We start from the raw sequence: 21,800 nt of genomic DNA, 5'->3' as shown, positions 1-21,800 counted from the left end.
GTGATGCCTTCGGCTTCCAGAGGGACCACAGATCTATCAAGTCAATTATACGAAGGTGCAAACAGGCACAACACAACGTTCTTATAAAAGGGGAAACTCCCAGTGGTACGCTGCTCACCAAATGCAGCCTGTATGTTTATTATGACACATCATTCCAATTTGCATTAAAAAAAAGATGTAACCCTAGGGATGTTTAAAAACGACGATTTTGTGTCCGACATATCGGCAATCCTTGCCTCTGAGGCTCTGTGACGTCATAAGCATTCTGAATAAAATAACATTGCACCTCCCAGGGAGACTTCGCGTCTGTGCAGGACAAGGGCGAGCTGAGTTGCTTCCAAGGATGCAGCGGAGATTTTAATACTAAAATTTTTAGCAGTTTTTCTATACTTAAAAAATCCACACAGAAACAAAGTCAATTAAGTTTTATTACAACCAAGAGTATAAAATAAATGTGATGTGATTTATTTCAGTTCAACAGTCATTTCAGGAAGGCTGGCAGGACAGCTCAGAAGCAGGAATGCCCGGCCCGCGCCCCCCAGGGCTGCGGCAGGGAACGCACACCCGCAGCAGAGCGCGGACTGCAGAGCCAGGCGTGCAGACAGCGACGGGAGAGGGAGACAGCCACGGGCACACATCACAACAGGAGTTATGGGATCTACAAACTAGGCCGCTTAGAAAGGATAAACTACATGGCATATATAAAAAGTACTTTAAATTGTTGTTAAAAAGGACATCTTCTGTCCAGATTTTGTGTAATACTTTTAGTGTCTACACAGACAGATCTTTAAAAAAATTAAATAGTATTAATTTACTAAATATTTAGGAGATAACAGTGCATTAGGATTTTTTTCATATAATACACATCACCCCTTTGCAGTGATAGCATAGAAGATAAGTATGGCATTAGGTACAACACAGTTTTTTAAAATCCTAAAACAACGAACTTTGCTTTATAATTGTGACTATGGAAGATCCTGGGGACCTAAACTGCTTTGTTTTATATAAAATACTTGTTATACTTGAATCCTTCAAGCCTCCTATAGTCTGTCATTTCACTGCCTTCCTCCATCCCCTAGGAAGGTAACATCATTGAGTTTAGGATTTGCAACGTTCACAGAATTCTTCCTTCATTGTATAGTTTCTGCTACATAAATGTACTCAGAGCAGACTGAGCTGCAGTACTTATTGCCCAACTATTTCTTTTACATTTAGCAGAGAAAACGGCACATTTTCAAGGCATACAGCTAAGTTGCTTCACCAGGGACACAAGCCAGTGAACACACACAGGTAAACATCACCCCTCTATTCCTAAATGTCAATTACATTTATAAGAGCAAAAAACTAGTGCAGAAGGCCAAAAGTCTAAGTACTAAAGTTTTAAAATCATATGGGTTTAAACCTACAGGTCCTTGGCTTTGCACGTGTGTTCCCACATGACATGCTTCACCACAAGGACTGTGTCTGCCCCACGGCGTCAGCCCCGCCACCTGGCTGCCCTCCCTCGGGCTCCGCTGCCCTTGGACCACACACACACCTCACCAGCAAGCTCACTCGAAAAATGATCTGTGGTGGGGAGAGCAGAAACCCTTCACCCTGACACCTTCTTTCCTTCGATGGCCTCCCCTGGTTCGGGGTCCCACAGACTACAGGATGCCCCCCTCTGTTCTCAGGAGATGTGACAGTAATAAACTCTCAAAGAGAAATGTCTTTTGGGGACCACAAAGGTACATTTTAACATGACCAGGCTTTACAGGTCTTCTTTGAGGTCCTGCAGTTTAGGGCCCGTAAGGTGTTAAAGGTTTTGTTCCCCTTCACAGAGAAAAGGAAATAATGAACCAAAATTATTCCAAAGGGTAATGGGCACCACCAAGTCCGAGGCAAGAACTCAGGAGAGAAGGGCCGGGACCCACCAGCAACCAGAAACCCACCCGGGGTGCAGCGGGGATGGGATGCTGGCTCTGCCGTGAGCACGGGACCCAGGGGCAGCTGACAAAGCCCCCAGCAGCTCCTGTCACGGGCCCACAGCCCACCGTGCACGAGGGAGGCAGGGGTCCCGTGGCAGAACCTGGCGCTGCAGCTCTGCGAGCAGAGCCGCTTGGGAGTGTCAGGCATGAGCCACGGCATTTCGGCTCCTGCACGGGCTTGGGTTTTTTTTATCAAATGTAAGCCCCCCAAGAGGGCAGGAACAGAGCCTCTATGTCCGTTAGAATTTCCTACGACCAACCTGGAAGAGTGTGGTCTGCCCACCGGGGCCACCAGCTGTTGAAGGGCTGCCGTGGGTGTTCCAAATACACATGAATGCCTGTCCTGATACCTAACTGCTGGCTTTCTCAAAGGTAGATAAACAGAAACCTCTCCGTAACACGGTTTAGTAGAGAGAAGCTGGAACAGTGACTCTACACAAGTGGGTTTAGAAGTGAACAAAAGGAACTTCGCATTCTAGGACTGTTTCACTTGTAGGCCAACCGTCCCGGGAGAGCCTCCCACCTCGGCCTCGATCACAGGCTCCAAAGGACAGACGTGCGTCTGCATTCACATGCCTTCCACTCACATGCCCTGGGCACCTGGAGGGGGCACAGGGAGCAGCTGGGGACCAGGAACCTGGGCAGGGAGGCTTCAGGGCACAGGGGGAACTTCACACACAGGGAGCTCCGTATGCAGAGGGCTATTCATTTCTCATTTTAAGAAATAGAAGGGGCAAATTACCATGGAGACAATCAGAAATGCCTCCCAACAGGGCACATCCACTGTCTCACATCCAGTGGTGGTGAGTGTCAGCAGAGGGTCTTTATCATCAATAGCATTATTATGCTGAGAAAAGTAAGGTCCTTGCTGGCTATAGTATTACATCAATAGTGCAAAGTGTATACTGGCTTCTGTCTGAAAATCTTATTTTACTTGTGTATGGACCCAGAGTATCATAACCAGGTAGATAAGTTCACAACGAAGAGTTAAAAAAATGCATATAACTTGCATATACAATAGTCAACTATTTCTTCTAGCTCAAGAAAACGTTTAAAACAAGGCTGGTGCTGCTAGTAGCATTCCAAGAACACCAACTGTTGCCCCTTCTGGTCCAGTGGGAGCACAGTCTTTACATTTCCTTGTGACTCTGGGGAGTGAGGGGTTCCTTGCCCTGGCTAAGAACTCAGCCTCTAATTCACAGATCACGGAAACGCAAATCGCACTTTTTCTAGTACAGTTTTATACTATCCGCCCACAGCTTTTTAGGCACAATTATTACATTTTCTCCTAAGGGCAAAAGCAAGCATTCAGTGCAATGAAAAGATTCTTGATAGAATTAAATTTCAGTAATGGCAAAATTATGCATACATAATACATACTTTACACAGGATTAAAATCTACATTTTTAACATGCTTTAAAAATAGTCTCTATGTCTAACGCAAATATGAATGGAGAACACTGCTCTTGATTAAAAGCAGATTAATTTGCAGGCTTCTATTTGAGTATCTTGATTACGTAAGGAGTTACTCAAGCTAACCCAGATGTGAAGAAACCAAGAGCTCTTTAGAGAAGCCATCGTTATGTACGACACACACGAAAAGCTCTTCCTTCAAAGGGAAGCAGCACCTCCTTTGACCACATCACTCCTACAAAGTCCTGGCGCAGGTAAGTGGCCACGTCAGCCTTCTGTGGCCACCAGGGGCCTCTGTCGCCAAAGCGCTCAAACCCTTTTTAAGGTAGATGTCGCTACACGAAGGTTAAAATTATCTTTAGCTGCTGATACTCTTCAGAATAAGATGATGCTGGGAACTGAGCTCCCCATGGACGACTAGATAAAACCAGCACATGCTTCAGGTCTTCATAGCACCAAGCAGAGTAACTGCAAAGATCTGGGCTGTCTGGCGTGGAGGCCCCTCTGCCCCGCCATGTGTCTTTTCATTAGGCCTTCCCTGAAACTAGGTAAACAGAAACCTAACAGCCAACGTACTTTGGGACGGCGACAGCTCCTCGTTAAGACTTCCGCGAGCAAAGCAGTAACTGTTTCCGAAAGGAACATAGTGCTTGAAAAGGTGTTTTTACCTATGTTGCTCAATCGGTTCTTGACATATAAAACTATATACCACTGGAGCCCTGTTTCTAAAACATTAAAATCCTATTAAAAGAGCTTTGAAAAGACGTATCAGAGTGATTGCTACAGCATGAGAAAGGTGCACCAGGAAACTCTTCCAAAAGATGCTGAAGGTCACGGAAGTGCTGGGATTAGATCAGACGCTTCGTCAGAGAGGTCACGGCGGAACACACGCAGCGGAGGGTCCCGGGAAGCATCGCAAAACTCTCCCCCAAGTAGGTAAGGGAGGGCGGCGTCCAGTGCGCCTCCTGGGCGCGGGCGCTTGGCACGGCCTCCCGGCCTGCGTTCCTGTTCTGTTCAGAGCAGACGTCACGTGGCTGGAGCGGGAGCTCCGGGCGGGGCGGCTCAGTACCGGTGGGCCTGGTGGGCGGGGTGGTACTGCGCGCCCTGCTGAGACGAGGAGTAGCCTAGGGTGCTCTGCGACTGGGACGACCCCTGGGCGCTGCCTTGGTAGCTCAGGCGAGAACCGGAGTGCTGGAAGGAAACCGGCAGGGCGGTTACTGGGGCAAGGGGGCGGCGTGGGGCCCCTCACGACGGGACGGTCCCAGGCTGTCTCCACCGGAGGCTCCGGCTCAGAACCCCCCTGGCTGACCGCTAACTAGTCTGTTCACGCATCTCGCTTATTTCAAACCTCAGCCTGCCACCCACCGCCACAACCGCATCTGGCTGGACTTCCTTGGGGCACAGGCTGCACTGGCCGGGGAAGGCGGAGGGCAGACTGCTGGGACCCGCTGCTCGGCACAGATTTGCCAACAGGAATGAGCGATCTCGCATACTCATCCCTGGCATGCGTAATGGAACTGACGTGCTGCGAATCTCATTACAAACAGCAAAGGTGTGATCACAGAGTCCGTAGAGCAGAGTTCTCAGGGGCGGAGGCTACGGTGGGAGGGCAGCACGCTGACAAGGCAGGGCAGCGGGGCAGGCGCAGAGGAGCAGAAGGGCTGCAGGACAGAGGGGCAGAGGGGCAGGGGCAGAGGGGCAGCGGGCTCCATGAGCTCCGGGGCATCCGCGCACTGTCACACGTGAAGATGCCCTACGAGGAGGCAGAGACAAACGTGACCCAATTCCGTGTTTGTGCATCGCCTTACACGAGGCGATCCGCCGGGAGCACCCGGGGCAAGCATGACACAGCGCAGAGAAGGAAAGTTTATCCGGGGTCAGGACTGGGGGCCGGCGCCTCGGGCTGCGCTCAGAAGGCTGGTCCTCCCGGGGGGCGCGGGAGGCATCACACACACCAGAACCATTGCTCTGGGTTGAAGGTGCACACGACCTGGAGGAGGCACTAGGGGCCACGGGGACAAGTCAGCAGAGCCCCCGCTCTGGGCAAAGGCCGCAGATGGGCTGTGACGCCCGCCCGGGGACAAGGTGGTCGGACCGCGCGGTGAGAACAACGGCCTTTGGCGGCTTCCTGGGTCACGGACCCGACGAGCTGCGCTGGCCAAGAACCCTTTCAAAATCTGAAATTCTAACTACGTTTTCTTTTTAAGCTTAGCATGGAAAAGCATTCTTTCCGCTCAAAAGCCCTGCAGTGCCGCGCTGGGTGCGGGTCCTCGGCTTTCACAGACGAGACCCGGCCCGGCAGCTCCACCAGGGCCGGTGACGGACGCGCGCGGGACACGGGGGGCAGCAGGCGGGCGCCCCGGCTCCGCACCTGCCCGCACCCAGGTCAGCAAGGCCCGGTCGGAGGCGCAGACGCCCGCGCCCACTCCCGGCTGCAGGGGGCTTCAGGGGCCTGGAGGGGAGCGGGCCGCCTGCTGGACCCCACGAGCGTGGCCCTCGGCCGGTCGGCTTGCAGGGATTCCCAGCACCCGTCCTCCGCCCCCGCGCTGCGCGGACGGCCGGTACCTGGTAGTCGGGCGGCGCGGCGGGTCCGCCTGAGCTCGCCCCCGACGGCCCGAGCCGCGGCTTCTTGGGGGGCCCGGGGCCCAGGCCAGAGTCCTGACTGGGCAGCGCCCCCGCTCCGTTAGTCTGCGCGCTGCTCTGCGTGGGGACCGGTGGGCCAGGCGCACCTGCGGGCGGCTGGTGCTGGTTCGGCGGCGGCGGCGGGTTCTTGCAAAGGAAAAGAGCGGCTCAGCACGGTGCCCGCAGGGCCTCGGGGCCAAAGAGGGGTCGGGAGGCACCAGGGGTCCGGGGCCACCGCCGCCCGCAAGGACACGGTGGCGGGGGAACACCTGGGGGGCCAGGGGCAGTCGGCCGGGGCTCCCCCAGCTCACTGGGCCTGCACGACCCCCAAACCCACCACAGACGGTGTGGGCTCCTCGCCAGCACCACGGCCCCCTCGGGCTTTTCGGCCAGGCCCGGGACAAGGGTGGGCGTGGCGGGCCTGCCCAACCCTACTGCAGTGAACAAAAAGGATGCTTCCAAACTGTCAAGTGGTGGCAACACACGGAAGAGGCAGAAAGCAGGCATTCAGGATCGAGGCGAACGGACCGTAGGGCAGGACAGGGGCCCGTTTACCCGTAAACTTACAGACTCAAACGGCGAGGCGCACGTTCAGTAACACATCATAAAAGGCTGTCGCGCACAGGGGGCCCGCGCACAGCCCCTCGGCCCCCGGCACGCCTCTGGCAGTGCAGGAGCGCCGGGCACGCCCTACCTTGTCACCCTTCTCCTCGGGTTCGTCTTCATTCAGGAATTCTCGTTTGGGGTATGGGATCTGGCAGCCAGCAAACACACTAAAAATCATTTCAAAAATACACGTCATGGTCTAAAATCCACAATATCACTGCCTTGTTGGTGTGAAATTCTGCTTTTTTACAATCTACTTCCTACTCTTCATCTGTGGCCCCCATACAACTTAATTTGAGCGATACGAACAATTGGCCAAGTTTGACACTCCCCCCACTTTCAATGAATCTCGGCTGCTGTCGGCCGGCTGACATGCAACAGGGAAGTCTCCACACGACTTCATCAGCACTGAAAATAACTGGACTTGTGTTGCTCCAACAATGAAAATACATTTTTTTTCTCAAGAAAATCTGTGTCTCTACTAAATTCAAGCAGAGCTCATGCACAGAAGTGTAACAGGTGGGGAAGTAGAGGGCTTCCACAGTGCAGTGGACACGCAGAATTTTAAACTGTTTCCTAGTGGTTTGGTTTAAACTGGTCTGGATGCCTTATCTACCTGCAGAAGTGCCCTCTGTTCTAGATTTCATCTTTATCTGTAAAACTCATGAATGGTCATTCCTAAAATTTTTTATTCACATCTCTCTACAGCTTTGCCTGGTTTGAAACACAGGCCTTCTCTCTTGAGCAGTTTATCTCTGGGGCAGTAGAATGAAGAGAGCAAAACCCTCCAGCAACAAGTGCTTCCCGCACCCCCACCCTCGACCTGGAGCAGAGGACCCAGGAAAGGCAGGCTACGTACTCCAGCGTCGGCAGGGGGTCCTCCTGAAAGTAGGGGTCCTGCAGAGCCTGCTCTGATGTGATTCTCTTGGTCGGATCCATGGTAAGGAGTTTCTGAAGCTACAGCAACAGGAAATTGGCAGCACGTGGAAAGGTTGCTTACAAGTCAGTTTTGACTTTTGCATTGAAGTGTACCAGGATTAACATCAAATGCCATTTGTACACCACACACGTGAAACTGGCAGGAATCATTACCATTAAAGCTCTTTTAAAATTAATTTTTTTTCTGCCAATAACCCATGGGGAGAAAATAAGACTAGAAGTCAAAGGTGACATCTGAGAAGAAAAATATTAATTTGCCCCAGCAGCCACCAATTTCTTTTCTTTTTAAAGAGGAGAAATAGCAGGGACACTTCCACGGGGTGGGGTGGGGTGGGGTGTGGCTCTCCAGACCCAGCTTTTGTGCACCTACCAGGAGGAACACTTTGCTGTCAGGCTTCACCTTGTGCTTCTCCATGTACTTGATGAGGCTGCTGTTGACGTACCTGCAAGGACGGACAGTCACACAGCCCCAGCGACACTGACACAGCTTCCACCCTTGATACAAAAGCTCCAACACTGGTTTTCCCACATCATGGCATGTGCCTAAGCCACTGTTTTTTCTGATTGAAAGGAACACATAGCCAATGTTCCAATGGGTAAATGTGTGGGGAAAAAAAGGAATTGTTGCACACTGCATGCAAGCATTTATATTGGTATGACCCGAACAATAGTTTATTTAGAGATATGTGCATATGTAGTAAAACAGTAATGAAAAATGTGGAATCATAATACAAATTCAGAGTAAGGCTCCCCTTGGGAGGGATGTGGGCAGGAGGGAAGGCACAGACCACCGCAGGAGTCTTAGTGATGTCTGTTCCTTAGGCTGAGGGCTGAATAGATGGGTATTCGTTTTATTATTCTAAATAGACTACATATTTTCACCACATATATTCATTCTTATATATGATGCATTTCAGATAAAAAGGTCAAGAAGTTGGTAATATATATTCATGGTGTAAGAGTTACAGAACATAGAAAAGTATAAAGAAGAAAACTGCAATCACTCAAAGCCATTCAGTGATAAAAACCACTGTCAAACCTTTGATAATTTTCCTTTGGCATTTTAAATATACATAATATAAATGCAGAGAGGTTTTTGGTTTGTTTTTATAAACTTGGGGTCCTTCTAATAAACTGTCCTAAATTTTGCACTAAATATAGTTTCGTACACATTTTCCTTATCAGATGCCCCTTAAACTTGGTGTTTGTGGTGGCTGCCTCTGCCTGCCGTTACTACACCGTGGCTTGTTTCACAATGGCCATGAGACGTGGTCCTTGCAGGCAAACCCAGTCCACGTCGTAGGACACAGTGCTGCCCAGCAGGAAGAGGCAGAGACCCTCCACACCCTGACGCAGTCATCACCCAGCTGCCAGACCTTGGGCTGCTTGGCAGCCTTTCTGAAAGCCTTAGGTCCCCTGGAAAAAAGAGGATTATAATTACACCCACCTTAGAGAGCCCTCATGAGGATCGTATGAGAAAAGGTAAGGGCTTAGCACCAGGCCTGACACCCAGTGAGCTCTTAGCTATGTGTGGCTGCTCCGACTGCTACCACAGGGTAAGTCCCAGGGAATGTCGGGCCAAAGGCTAAGCCCATTTCAGAGCCTTATACTTGTGCACCCTCAGGGCAGCCTCTGGGCACCTCAGAGCCTGCACCAGGGAGGCCCTCCTAATGTAGGTTCCCAGGCCCCACCTCAGACTGATTCAGAATCTGCATCTCTAACAAGCTCTCCAGATCTGAGGTGCAGTAGTTTAAGCAGCATTCATTCTCACCCATAGCACACAGGGTTAAAAAGAGACAGCAGGCCCAAAACGGAGACACTTTTGCTAAAAACCCCACCATCCAGACTTAATACCTAACTGCAGTCTCATCTCTCCCAGGAGTAGAATTTTAAACCAGTCAATCTGGAATTTCCTGATTAGCACTAGAGTGGTGATTCCCCCTAAAGGAAGGCGACTCTGCCCAAAACAACCCTTTATTTTCTCTTGCTAAGAACCCCCTGTCCTACCCCTTCGGCCTGTAAGGTCCTTCTGTTCCAGGCATCTCCTCCCAGTTCCCTCCCACTTGCTGGATGGGAAGCTGCCTGAGGCACAGTGGCTGAATAAAGCCATCTTTAGGTCTTCAAATTTACTCAGTTAAATTTGTTTTTTTAAATAGGAGTAAGACTGCCCATTTTATTATGCCCCACCAGCACTAGGTATCTTCATTTAAAAAACCTCTGCCATGTGTATTCATTAAAACAATTTTTTCCTCCAATACCACGCACACTTAAATTGGCAAGACAGTCAAACAATAAAGTTTATGTAGAAATGGAGTCTGTCCACATGCCTTTGGTCTTAACGTCTAATCACTGATTTCGTGGGTTAACTTCAAATTCTAGGACATCTGTTTCTATCATGATATAAAAGGCCTTTGAACTTGAAAAATCCTATCGCTCAATTCCCATTATGGTTTATTATCTTTCCCAGCATTAAAAACTAAACCAAGTTGTTTGTGGTTTTCTGAATTACTCTATTCCAAACTGGCTAAGGCTTAGGAGCCGAATGGTTTCCAAAGCAATTCAAACTCTTTATATACATTAGGAAGTATTTTATCAGACCATGTTTACTTGAACATTCAATTTTTAAAGTCAACTTACATGATTTCCCTTTAATTCTATTTTCACCTTGCCTTCTAATAATAAAAGCTGACTCTTTGGAAAGATTATAGAAACTCCTATTGTTTTCCTTCACAATTCACCTTGAGAGTAGTTTGGTGGGGGGGTTCTTTCTTTTTTATCTGATATACTGAAAACAAATTTTCTTTTACTTTTTGTCATTTGAAATATTTTCTAGACTTTATAAAATATTTTACTTCAAAGGTGACTCATGTACTGCATTAGATTTAGCTAATTTTTAATAAATTCTTTTTGTCTCATGTATTAGTGGCCTGCTTTTACGGGGGCAGATCATGCTGAGGCGGTACAGGTCCCTCTGAACTTTCCTGTTACTTTTCTAACTGAATTTCATTTACCTTGCAAAGTTTCTCTCCTTTTACTTCCAGTTATTGAAAAAATTAACACTTTACATAAAATCTTCCTTTCATCTTTAAATACCAAGCTACATGGTAAATGCCTTCATCAATTTTCTCCACCTTTTTTATTAGTAGGGTATCTTTAAGTACTTGAACATGTTTCATTTAATATCCGTTGACAAGCAACTAATGAGTCCCGTACTCTGTGCCAGGCCCTGGGGATTCACATACACACAATGTCATATCAGACAGAGGTGAGCCACAATGTCTAGAGGTCAAGGCAGGTAGAAGTCAACAACTGACTAGTGCATAAGGCCGAGCTGCAAGAGGCCACAGAGGATGCGGTGGAAGTGCAGGTGGGGGGTGCCCAGCCCAGTGCAGGGCAGGCCAGGCCTCGCCAGCACGTGCTGCCTGAGCCAACACCTCACAGATCAGTAGAAAGTCTAACTAGGAGTTAACCCAATGAACTGGACGGGAGGAAAATGAATCCAGACTGCGGGAACAGCACACAGCAAAGATCTAGAGGCCGGAGCAGCTCAGGGTTTCTGAGGTTCCTCAGGAACTTCATGATGTCTAGGCTACAGAAATAAAGCGGACAGCAGTTTAGGAGATGAATTTGGTGATGGAGAAGCCGAGGCTTTGTAAGCTGTACTGAGGAATCGAGGGCAATAGTGAATTACAAGCAACTAGGGGATAAACATGAGCAAATCTGCTTTTGGCAATAACTGCAGAGTAGACAGTGAGTCGGAATGGACGTAGAAATACCACTGAGGCCCTGGAGGATTCCAGGTGAGACAGGGGTGGTCTGGGCTGTACCAGTGGCAAGGCGGATGAACAGAGATACAGACTCAAAGGGTATTCAGAGCAGAGAACTGACTAGATGTGCTAATGGGGGAGGTGTTTGAAACGGAAGACAGATTAAGAAAAGGATCAGGGACGCCTCTCAGGTCTCTGACTCCAGCAAACAGGTGAATGAAGGAGCCGTTTCCTAAGAGAGGAAATAGAGGTGGAGGGGCCATCCTCACGGCCGGTCCAGAAACACAGATGAGGACATTCCGCTCACTGTCATTTCAGTCACCATCATTACACAGCTGAAGATAAAATCTCAGCTGTGTCCTTGAACTGAGCCCTCTATCACACTAAAACGGAGGAGACACTTGACCATCTATCGGTCTTCCATTTCTTAAAAGTTGTTAATTAAATACTACAGCCTAGGCCTGGCACACAGGTTAAGAACATCTGGAATTGCTTCTTTACATTATAAGCATAATTAATATGCTAAAATCTAAGTTTCTGGCTTAAATAATAATCTGTATCTGGTTTCTGGAGGGTTAATCTAAATACTCCCACTCGAGTTCACTACTCGTATCTAACAGGGGGTCACTTACGTTGTTCTCCTGAAGTCCTTCTGAAGCGTAGGGTACTCGGGCATCTTTCTAATATCTTCCCAGTCTTTATCTTACAAAAAGATATTAAATATTGTTATAGGAAATAATGGGTTACTTACATCAAAAATCTCCTACTAGCTATTTTAGCATAAAAACATACATAAAAATACTTAAAATATGCTTTTGAAAAGGAATGATTGTGAAGTATGACTTGAATATTATTTTGAAAAGAAAAATAAATTACCTGCAGGAAATCCCATGACACTAAATATCCGATCTAACTGATCGTGATGAAAGGGGTTGCTTGTTTTTATATCTTCCTGACGACAGTGAAAAATAGGCTCTGAAGTCAACAATTCAGCAAATATACAACCTATTGCCCATATATCTATGAAGGAAGAAAAACAAGTTTTGTACACATTTATTATATTTCTTCAGTCATAATTCCTGGGTATAATCACAACCTACATATAAAAATGCTTTTCAGTGAAGCAATATACAAAGCACAGTTAAGTATTTTAAGAAAAATAAATAAATGTTGAGACATGAAATAATTACAGCACCACATTAGAGATTGAAAGCCAAATTAAGAAACTTTTACTTGCAAAATTTCCTGATGAAGATAAGCTTGGGAAACTGAATTTAGCAAGCAATGAATTTATTTTAGACTTAGGCAAAAGCCTTTCTAACCCTTAATAATTAACCACATTAATAATTTAATCACTGACGTATTCAACTGAAAACAATACAGGGTATAATACTCAAGATCAGAGAGCCTAAAACACCATCAGGCATGGTGAAACCTTCCTTACGGCAATTAAATGCACGATGATGGAGTAGAATCCGAGCTGAGGTTCTAGGCAGACAGCACAGACCCATGAGCTGATTTGGAGAAGCGTATCTGTTGTCTGCAAGACTACCGACTTCGGTTTTCTTCCCCGAGCTGTGAGGTCTGGAAGCCACTGGGCACAGGCACACACAGGCCGTGTGACGCCGAGAGAGGCCTGGACATGCTCACCAAGGTGCAGCCTGATCCTCCAGGACAAAGGAAGGCGGCTTTTAAAGTTTTGTTAACTATTTCAAATCACCAGGCATGGATTTTTCTATTTGGATTTTTACACATAAATGGTAATTTAGATTCTAAGACTGTATTATTATATTTACGATATTGTGCCATTTGGAAACGAATTGTTTGTGAAATGCACATTCACACTTGCTCACTTAAATAAATGCTGTTTAATAAGTATTTTTTTTTAAAAGATAATGCACAGACTACGGTGCAGTACAGGAAAAGGCGTAGTTCAGGAGCTTACTGAACACGGGAAACACACTGCAGAAAAGCTAAGAACCAAGGCCACGTGTTCCCACTGGCTGGGTCAGGGCTCGCGCGCCGGGGCCCGACCAACGGCCAGAGGAAGAAACCTGCAGTCACGTCTCCCACAGGCGACTCCACTCAGGCCTGGGTTCTTTCCGCACCGTGGGAACATGGTCCTGCGGTAGTGGCTTGTTATCACACCATCACCTGCCACTGTAAAGGCCTATAAAACGTTATCTTTCTTAATGATACAGGAGGGTCACGTCGCCGCGGACATCACCTACGGAGCAGAGCGATGTGTTCAGCATCCACTTCTTGCTGCCCTTCCCTCCCCCACGCCGTGCTGGTTTTCCCTCCTGCCTGGTATGGCTGCTCAGGACCATCCTACCCGCTCCCTGCTGGTGGCCTCCACCAGGCCGCCAACAACAAGGACAGGGACTGTGCATTGCCGGACATGCCAATTCTTGGTCTGCCCTCTTCAAAGGACAGGAGCAAGACTGCAGACTCCCTGAGAACCGGGTGGAAGCTCAGAATGGAGCAGTGTTAAATTCTAGGGTTTCTTGCCTCACGTTGGCCTGTAATAAACGGTCATCGGGCGCCTGCACCACCGACACCTGCTTCTCAGCTCTCCTCCCTCCATCAATGACTTCTCTCTCACACACGTGTGCACACACACACATTCCCCTCCGCCACTAACCATCGCTCCATAAACCCATGCTGATACCAAATCACCAGACTCTTTCCTATGCTCTGAATAGAAATAACACTCATTTCCGACCCAAACCAGGTGTAGAGCAGAGAGACAACAGATGAACGTGCGGGTATTTACACGTCTGCTATGAATACATTTCAAGCCCAAAGAAAGATTTCAGGTTTACTCTTTCTCTGTGCCTTAACTTTTTTCCTAAATTCTGTCCAGAATGGATAATTGGGACTTGACTAAAATTAAAAATTAGTGCTTATGTTTTAATCTTAAAGCGGTAAATTCAGAACAAGTAAGTTACAAGCTAGTTAAAATTACAGTTCAGTTCTCCTCGCTCTGGGAATAAGCAACACAGTTGGTCTCCAGTTCATATCTAAGTACCTTTATTTCCCCAAAACACACACATTCTTATTTCAGCAGAACAGTTCATCAGAAAATATTCCTAACAGTGCTCTTGAAGTGTGGGCTGTCAGAATGTAGTGGCCCAGACAATGGAACCACCAAATGGCTTGTTAAAAATGGGCCTGCTACCACAGGTTTGCTGTGCTCGAATCTGAGTGGGATGGACTCTGACAGGGACGCATTCAATTCAACTGCCTCTTCTGAATAGAGACCCCCCTTCTCGGGGAGGAGCACCCCATGCAGCCTGCTGGTCACCCCACGACCCCGCCCGTGTCCTGCCTCTCTCACCACCAGTCCCATTCTAAGCACCACCTGCTCCATCCATGCCCTGCCTCTCTCACCACCAGTCCCATTCTAAGCACCACCTGCTCCATCCCACCACCATCCCCTCTTCTCAACTCACTGTCCTCGAGGCCTGCTGAGGTTGCTGAAGAGATTTTACTGTTCTTTGGAAAGGCAGACCCAGAGGCAGAAATGCAAACATTAATTCTGAAAGTCTCAAAAAGCTGGTTCACGAGCCCTTCAGTAAAAGTCACTCGTTGGGACGTCAGCAGTCAGGCTCTGCGGCATCTCACTGCGCTGATGGACAGGGACTGTGATGGGGTGTGGGGGGACGTGATAACATGGGTGACTGTAGTGACCACAAAGCTGCTCATGTGAAACCTTCCTAAGAGCCAGGTGTGTCGTGGTGGGGGGCCTCACAGCTGCATTGCCAGCCAGGGGGATGGAGCGCCTGAAGCTCCTGACAGTTTCCCCAGCTGCTGGGCGGAGTACACCGGGACAATGTGGTCCCCCTGTCCTTCCTCCTGAGCAGCAGGCCTTGTGCAATCCTTGCCCCTTTAGCAGCCCTCTCACTGTCAGGAAGTCTCTCAGAGCACCTGCCTTCCTATTGTCCCAGAGCGGCGCTTTGTGGGTATCTGCTCTCCACCATCAGCTGGAATCTCCGTCTCCCCAGGTATTCCGCCTGTCTTAGCTTTCCAACCCCACTCATCTCCATGCACCATGCAATGTAGGTTCGTGCCCCCAGAGCAGGTCTCCAGCGCTGGGTGTCCAGCAGTCCCAGGCCTCCGCCCCCTCCCCACTCCATTTCTCTTCCTTCCTCCTGTGAGCTGGAGGGGGGTGTGGGGACGGGCCTGGGTCCCACCGGATCACGGCTTTGGTACGTCACCCTTTTCCATGAGACCTGCTCTGTTCCCCGGCTGTAGGCAGTCTGCCACAGCCTTCTCTCCTGTCACTCTTTCACGATTAGTCATATTTGCTGTATTTTCATGTTATATGTCTTTTGGGAGGAGGCCTCTGTCTCGTCTCTCACGAGGCCATTTTTGGCCAATCCTCCCTCACTAACATTTATGAAGTATTACAATATTCCATCACTGTGCTGAACATCCCATCCCTGGACAAAGTATAAATGTGTTCTGGGTGCCTGAGCTTTGCAAAAATCAGACCTGATGAATGAAGACAGTAGTGTATTTTAATTTGGTTTCCCTTTTTACCCATGAAGGGGCTAACGTCAGAACTTCGTCTGTAGCTCTTTGAATGCCACTAGGTTTTCCATAAACTTAAGAGAGAAAGGGTTGTGCTTACTTGTCTATTTTTAATGATTACATACTTTCAGTGCCTTTATTAAACAGAACAAAGCAGCTAAAGGTAGTCAAAACTGATATTAATCTAGTATCAGTAAACAGAAAGTTCAAGAGAAGGAAAATTTTAAGACAGACACTTAGCACATTCAGGTTCCTTCCAGAACTAGCCTCACGCTAAAAGCACAATTCACTCCCTCCCTATCTTCTCTTTATACCTCCTCCAAAGAAATCTCTAGGTCTGAGGAGAACTTGTGCTTCCTGACCTCAGTCCACAGCCGAGAACCTCTGAGGGCAATATAGTGACCAGACAGCAGAATCTGTGATGCTTCTGTTCTGACACAGTCTTTAAGTCCTACAGAGTGTTTAGAATAGGTTTTCTTCCTCAGTTTTTTTACTTTGTACAATGGCAAAATGCTGAGCACAGCTCATCTACCCAGACTATTCCCGACCTCAGTGGAGAGACGGGTATCCTGACAACTGCAATAGCCAGAGAGAAAGACCAGTCAGCCTTCTTGCTCAAGGAAGGACTGTCTGACCTTCTCCGGAGGGAAGGGCCTCTCGCCAGCACCACGCTGCTCCCGTGTATGTTTTCCCTTTTGGGAAGAAAACAATTCTAAGTCTCCAGTTCTTCTGACTGATAGTAGGTAAGTGCAAAATAAAATCTGCATGTTATCATTTCCATAGCAACTCAACGGGACCAGATACTCCATTCTCTAAAGGAAAATGTTTCTTCTTTTAAAGAACCATATACCCCTATACAGTCAAAAATCCAAATCTCCCAGAATACAAAATGTAGAAATACAAAAGACAACAGGACTTTCACAAAGAGACACAAAGCAGTTTGTACAGAGTGGCTTTATTACTATACCATTTGGTGCAAGTGATTAATTCGATGCCGAAATGCAAATCATTCAGGCTGACTTACCGATGGCCTTTGTATAATGCCTCGCACCAAGCAAAAGCTCCGGAGCCCGATACCAAAAAGTCACAACTACTGGATCCAGGTCCGCCAGAGGCTTCAGGGGAGAATTGAATAATCTGGCAAAACCCATGTCCGCTAAAAAACAAAATACATTAATGCAAAATTCAGTTTGGCATGCTGTGAGAACCACGCAAGGCCGATAACAACAGCCACTAACCTTTTGAGCAATCCTTTTCCTCCATTTCAACCAGTGTTCTGCTCTACCTTTCTGAGGTAGACGCTATCATTATGCCTAATTTACTGATGAAAAAACTGAGGCTCAAAGATATTCTGACTTGCCCAAGGTCATACAGGTAGTAAGTACAGAGTCAGAATTTAAGCCTTGGTCTGACTTCAGATTCCTGGCTTTTAGAACAATTACAATGATATTCTTAAATGTTTTTAAATTTTTTTAACTGAAAATACTCTAAAAGTTTCCATGGTCAATCATGACTTCCGTATGCCTCACATCTATAAACTGACTACATCTCAGTTTGGTGTGTGCTGCAGTCAGTTGTTAGGGACTCGTGCCAACTGAATAACACACATCTCTTCCCAACTCTACATTCAGTGACATCATGTTGGTGGTTTGAAACTGGCTATGATGGGATATTTATATTACGGAAAAGGGCAAATGCTACAGATTGGGGATTCCCCCCAGTCAGAGAGCCAGCTGTTACATAGTTACCAGCATATCACAAACATTTCCAAGAGCATGTACAGAATACGTAAGAGATAATTTGTTAAAACCCGGCATTTAACAAAGGTCTATACCAAAGCTAAGTGATTTAAATATTAGAGGTGTGCAAAAGTAATAAGAAGAATATTTATTACTATAATAAGGTCCTAGAGACTAATTTTCTTAAGATTCCATGAATAACAAATACCATCTATCTATAAAGCACTGTAGAGTTTACAAATGGTTTTACATATACATGTCACTTCATGTAATCGTCACAGGAATGCTGGTTTGTAAGTATTTTGTTCCCTAGTGCCCAAAAGCAGTTCGTAACTTGCCCAAAGTCACAGAGATTGTAAGTAAAAACACCAGTACTCAACCAAACCGCGTTATAGTTCAGAAGCTATTTTCTTAGCCACTGATCTGACACCCAATAGATTATACATATTTTGCACACAGGCAAAATCATGAGAATATTAAACCTCTGATTTGAAATATCATAGACACAGTATATCTGATTGTATAAGGGGCCCCCATGAACTACACAATGCAGAAATTGTACATCCAAGTTACAACTATAGAATCATTTAATCTGAAACTAACATGTGATGATATAACATACATTACATTTTAACTTACAGTGATTTTGTTTTAGAGTTGAAGGTTCTACAAGACTTTCTGAGAATGCTTTGGAGAACCAGGGTCTTAAAATATAAAGCTGTCCGAGGAAGCCTGTGCTGATTTCTTAAGTACTCTTTCTTAACTAAATTTCCATATAGTTAAAAAAATACTCAAAATCATACTACCAATATTACAGCGACTTCAAAGCACTGTTTTACAAGTTTATAGGTGCTGATTGTTAACGCCAAGTATGACGGAATGCTGTTTGTAAGTAAAGGCCAAGGCCAGGATTTCTCCCTTGATTCTCTACCTTCTTGGTTTTATATGTCACATCTATTCACTGTCAGATGAGATCAAGGCCAAATAAAGTAATAAATGTTCTTAAAAACAATTCCTGCCTATTGTATGTATTTTAAAGGAGTTTCAAATAAGCTTTCAAGTAACTACTAATTTAGACAAAGGTAACTAGCCTAAACATCATAATAGTTATTTTCCTAAAATTAAACAGGAGTGAAACTGTTCAATTCAGGGACTGCAGTAATAAAATTCTGGCATGGGTGCTAATTAATGAGAGTATCGAATGACAGAAAGCAGGAAAAGCCAGTGTCTACTGAAGGTGAGGTGGCAGAATATGTGGTGCAGATAAACATAAAGGGGTAGCGCTGTAACATTAAGGGAAGTCGCTATGGCTTCGTACTAGACTCAGTCCCTTGGGAAGGGCCTGTGTTCAGGGCTCTACCTCAAACAGCACTGATAACCACTGCGGAAGTGCATCAGGTTGAAAGTGTGACTCGGCAAGATTCGGAAGGACAGATCCCTGTGAATACTGAGCAGGCCATGAGCCTTCTGCGTAAGGCCCTGAGCTGTTAGGTTGCTGGGGTGGGGAAGGCTCAGATAGAGGGAAAAGCCCAGTATATTTTCTATTGAAATATACTTTTCAGTCAAAAAGAACTGTATTAAAGTGTCAAGCATAGGCACAAGAACATTACTAATTTTTTAAGAAACAAGTGCTATTAAAACAAAGTTTAAAAGCAATTTAATCAAATAGATTGTTTACTAGACCTTTATTACTTACTGCTTGCTTTTAATCTCTGATCTTCACAGAACTACAATCCTAGAACTCTTAACAGTAAGGCAACTAACTGGCCCACCTAGACTACAGAATTTATGCTGAAGAGTAGCAGAGGTATTTGGGAGTAGAAAGGGGGAGACACTGGGTTTGGGTGACCAGGATAAACATGACAACTGGTACAAAAAGGGAGAGTGTGAGAAGGGAAGCTGAATCTGGTTTGGAACAATGGACTACAGGTTGCCAGCAGGACATCCAAATAAAGATTTCAGCTAGGGTGAGAGGGCAGAATCTGAGATCCAGGTCTTAGAATCATTTTTATAGAATCCAAGATTTTGAGGTCACAACTTATCATTTTCCCTAAAGAAGCAACTTGTACAGGGAAGCCATGTCCCCCGCCAATGCCGAGCCTGGCGTGAAACAAAAGGTTCATGAGGAGTAAGAGGCAATGCTGAACAGAACACAGAAGGGACAACCCAATGCAAGACAGGAAAACAGGACTATGTGATGTCACAGAGACCAAGGGAAAAGCCAGTCCCACGCCCAGACTGGTCAGAGGACGAATGACCAAGGCGATACGGGACAGCGGCCACTGAACACAGGCCGCTCGGCTCCGTGAGGGGGCAGCGTCAGCAGAGGCACGGAATCCGGGGCAGATGAGAACACATGGGTGAACGGAACCACTGGGTCAGCATCGAGTGTTCTAGAAGCAGAGGAATAAGGGGCGAAATGAACAAAAGGTGTAAAGTAACAAAATGGATGTGAGAAGATGTATCTTAAAGTTGGGAAGATGATCAGAATGCTTAAGGGGTTAGCGGAGACGGCGAGGGGAGACTGGGGTCGTGGCGGTATGAGGAGCTTACACACGGCAGGAGTATCCTGAGGAGCCAGGACGGGCACCAGGCAGGACTCAAGAGGAAGCCGCGCTCCTTCTACCTGACACTGCTTCCAAGGCAGAGCTGTGCTGACCCAAGTGGTCAGTGAGGTCACTCCAGGAAGCCCTGACATCAGAGGCAGTGATGTTTGTAGGAAGACAGACGCGGGACAGGAATTCAAGACTTCCTTTGAAAGGCTGGGTAATACGACCTCCCGCAGCCCAGCTTTCCCAGCCTGTGACACCCCTGGGGTGGGGGCGAAGTGCCCAGCACATGGCGGAGCAGAAGGCTGTTTTACTGCCTCCCGGGCTTCCCTTGCCTCTCGCCGAGGTCCAGCCTACAGCGGTGCTCGGAAAGGCCTACATGAAAGAGCGTGAAGGTGAAACAGAACAGGTGAGGAGAGTGGGAAAGGGGGGAAGGAAGGGGAAACAGCTGCCTGGTTCTTACTTAACATGGACAATATTTTGTATGACTCTGAATCTCAGTCAACTAAGCAGAGGTTTAAAGAAAGAGAAGTTGGTTAGAACAGCCTCTTCAGGACCTGGACTACTAATTAACTGAAGTACAAAACCAAGCGGCAGGGCGGGCCGAGCTGCAGGGCAGAAGGAATCTGCAGCGGGTCAAATCAGCACAGGTTTGCATTACTCCTGGCGTGGTGTATTCTGATAGCGAAGAAAGCAGGGTGATGACAAAACTTTTAATCCTTCTTAAAAGCACTGGACATTCAACAAATGGAAGTTCTATTACAAGGAATGAGAATAAAGTGTTTCTTAGCTCATCACCTCCCCAAACACATCACAGGCATAAGTTACCGTTCCTTTCCTTTTGGAGCTTCAGGGCTAATATACAGATGGGACCTGCCAGTGCCTGAAGGTAAGGCCATCAAGTGAGCGAGTCTATAAACACATGTATTCATTTGTAAAAGATGCTGGTACCTGGGACATGACACGGGGAGCAGCCCAGGTGTCTGTGGAGACGCACGTGTATTAGGTCAGGATGGGAGGGGAGTACTCAAGGGAAGGACACTTGGTAAAGCTGAGACAGAAGTTAAGATCTGGGGTTAATTACGCTTAGGGTGACTGTGATAATGGCATGAACGTGTGCTCGGATATCACTGGATGGGAATGAACTTCTTGGGGGCTCACTTGCCTCAGCTCAGAATTAAATAACCCTACTTTGGAAATAAATCTGAGGGGTTTTATAAACTGTCTACATTTCCCAATATCTTTTCTAAAAACACTGAGGAAGCCATTTTTAAATTACCTACTTAAATAAGAACATAAAAAGGGAAACCATCTTTGCAGTCACTTCAATTTCTTAGTAAGTTATTTCAAAAATCAGTTACCTACCTATTTTGACTCTCCCCCTCTCAGGACCTTCTCCCATTACTAGGATATTTGCTGGTTTCTAGAAATAGAAATAGAGCATTCGAATTACTATGCTTATTCTTTTGACATGCTCTAAAATGGAAAAAAGTTCTTGCAATATGAAAATATCACTTCTATATTTTCATCAAAACCATAATTGAATATTGAGTTCTTTCTATGTAGTTAAAACGTAGACATACCAGAAGTTACTTTACATAAACATCCTTGCTTTGGAAACCAATTATTTTCAAAATTATATCATACAAATAATTACAAAGG

At 46.7% G+C, this 21,800-nt stretch overlaps 1 protein-coding gene across 7 annotated transcripts in view; it reads right to left on the bottom strand.

The window, feature by feature from the left end:
• Positions 1-410: 410 nt before the first annotated feature.
• Positions 411-21,800, bottom strand: part of CDK19 (cyclin dependent kinase 19) — a 109,548-nt gene continuing 88,158 nt past the window's right edge. For 5 of the 7 annotated variants that reach the window (XM_073220787.1, XM_073220781.1, XM_073220785.1 and 2 more), the window contains 9 exons: positions 21,504-21,561; positions 16,875-17,006; positions 12,191-12,334; positions 11,947-12,016; positions 7,918-8,107; positions 7,468-7,565; positions 6,697-6,775; positions 5,946-6,149; positions 411-5,133 (listed from right to left, as the gene is read on the bottom strand). In XM_073220787.1, the coding sequence (XP_073076888.1) occupies positions 4,939-5,133; positions 5,946-6,149; positions 6,697-6,775; positions 7,468-7,565; positions 7,918-8,107; positions 11,947-12,016; positions 12,191-12,334; positions 16,875-17,006; positions 21,504-21,561 (1,170 nt within the window). In that variant the 3' untranslated portion in view covers positions 411-4,938. The remainder of the gene's footprint in view (positions 5,134-5,945; positions 6,150-6,696; positions 6,776-7,467; positions 7,566-7,917; positions 8,108-11,946; positions 12,017-12,190; positions 12,335-16,874; positions 17,007-21,503; positions 21,562-21,800) is intronic. The other 2 variants (XM_073220784.1, XM_073220782.1) reach the window with 2 other exon arrangements.

The sequence above is a fragment of the Manis javanica genome, chromosome 13, assembly GCF_040802235.1.
Source record: "Manis javanica isolate MJ-LG chromosome 13, MJ_LKY, whole genome shotgun sequence".
NCBI lineage: Eukaryota > Metazoa > Chordata > Mammalia > Pholidota > Manidae > Manis > Manis javanica.
Note: the sequence above shows the minus strand (reverse complement) of the source record. Positions and strands in the feature narration are given on the sequence as shown.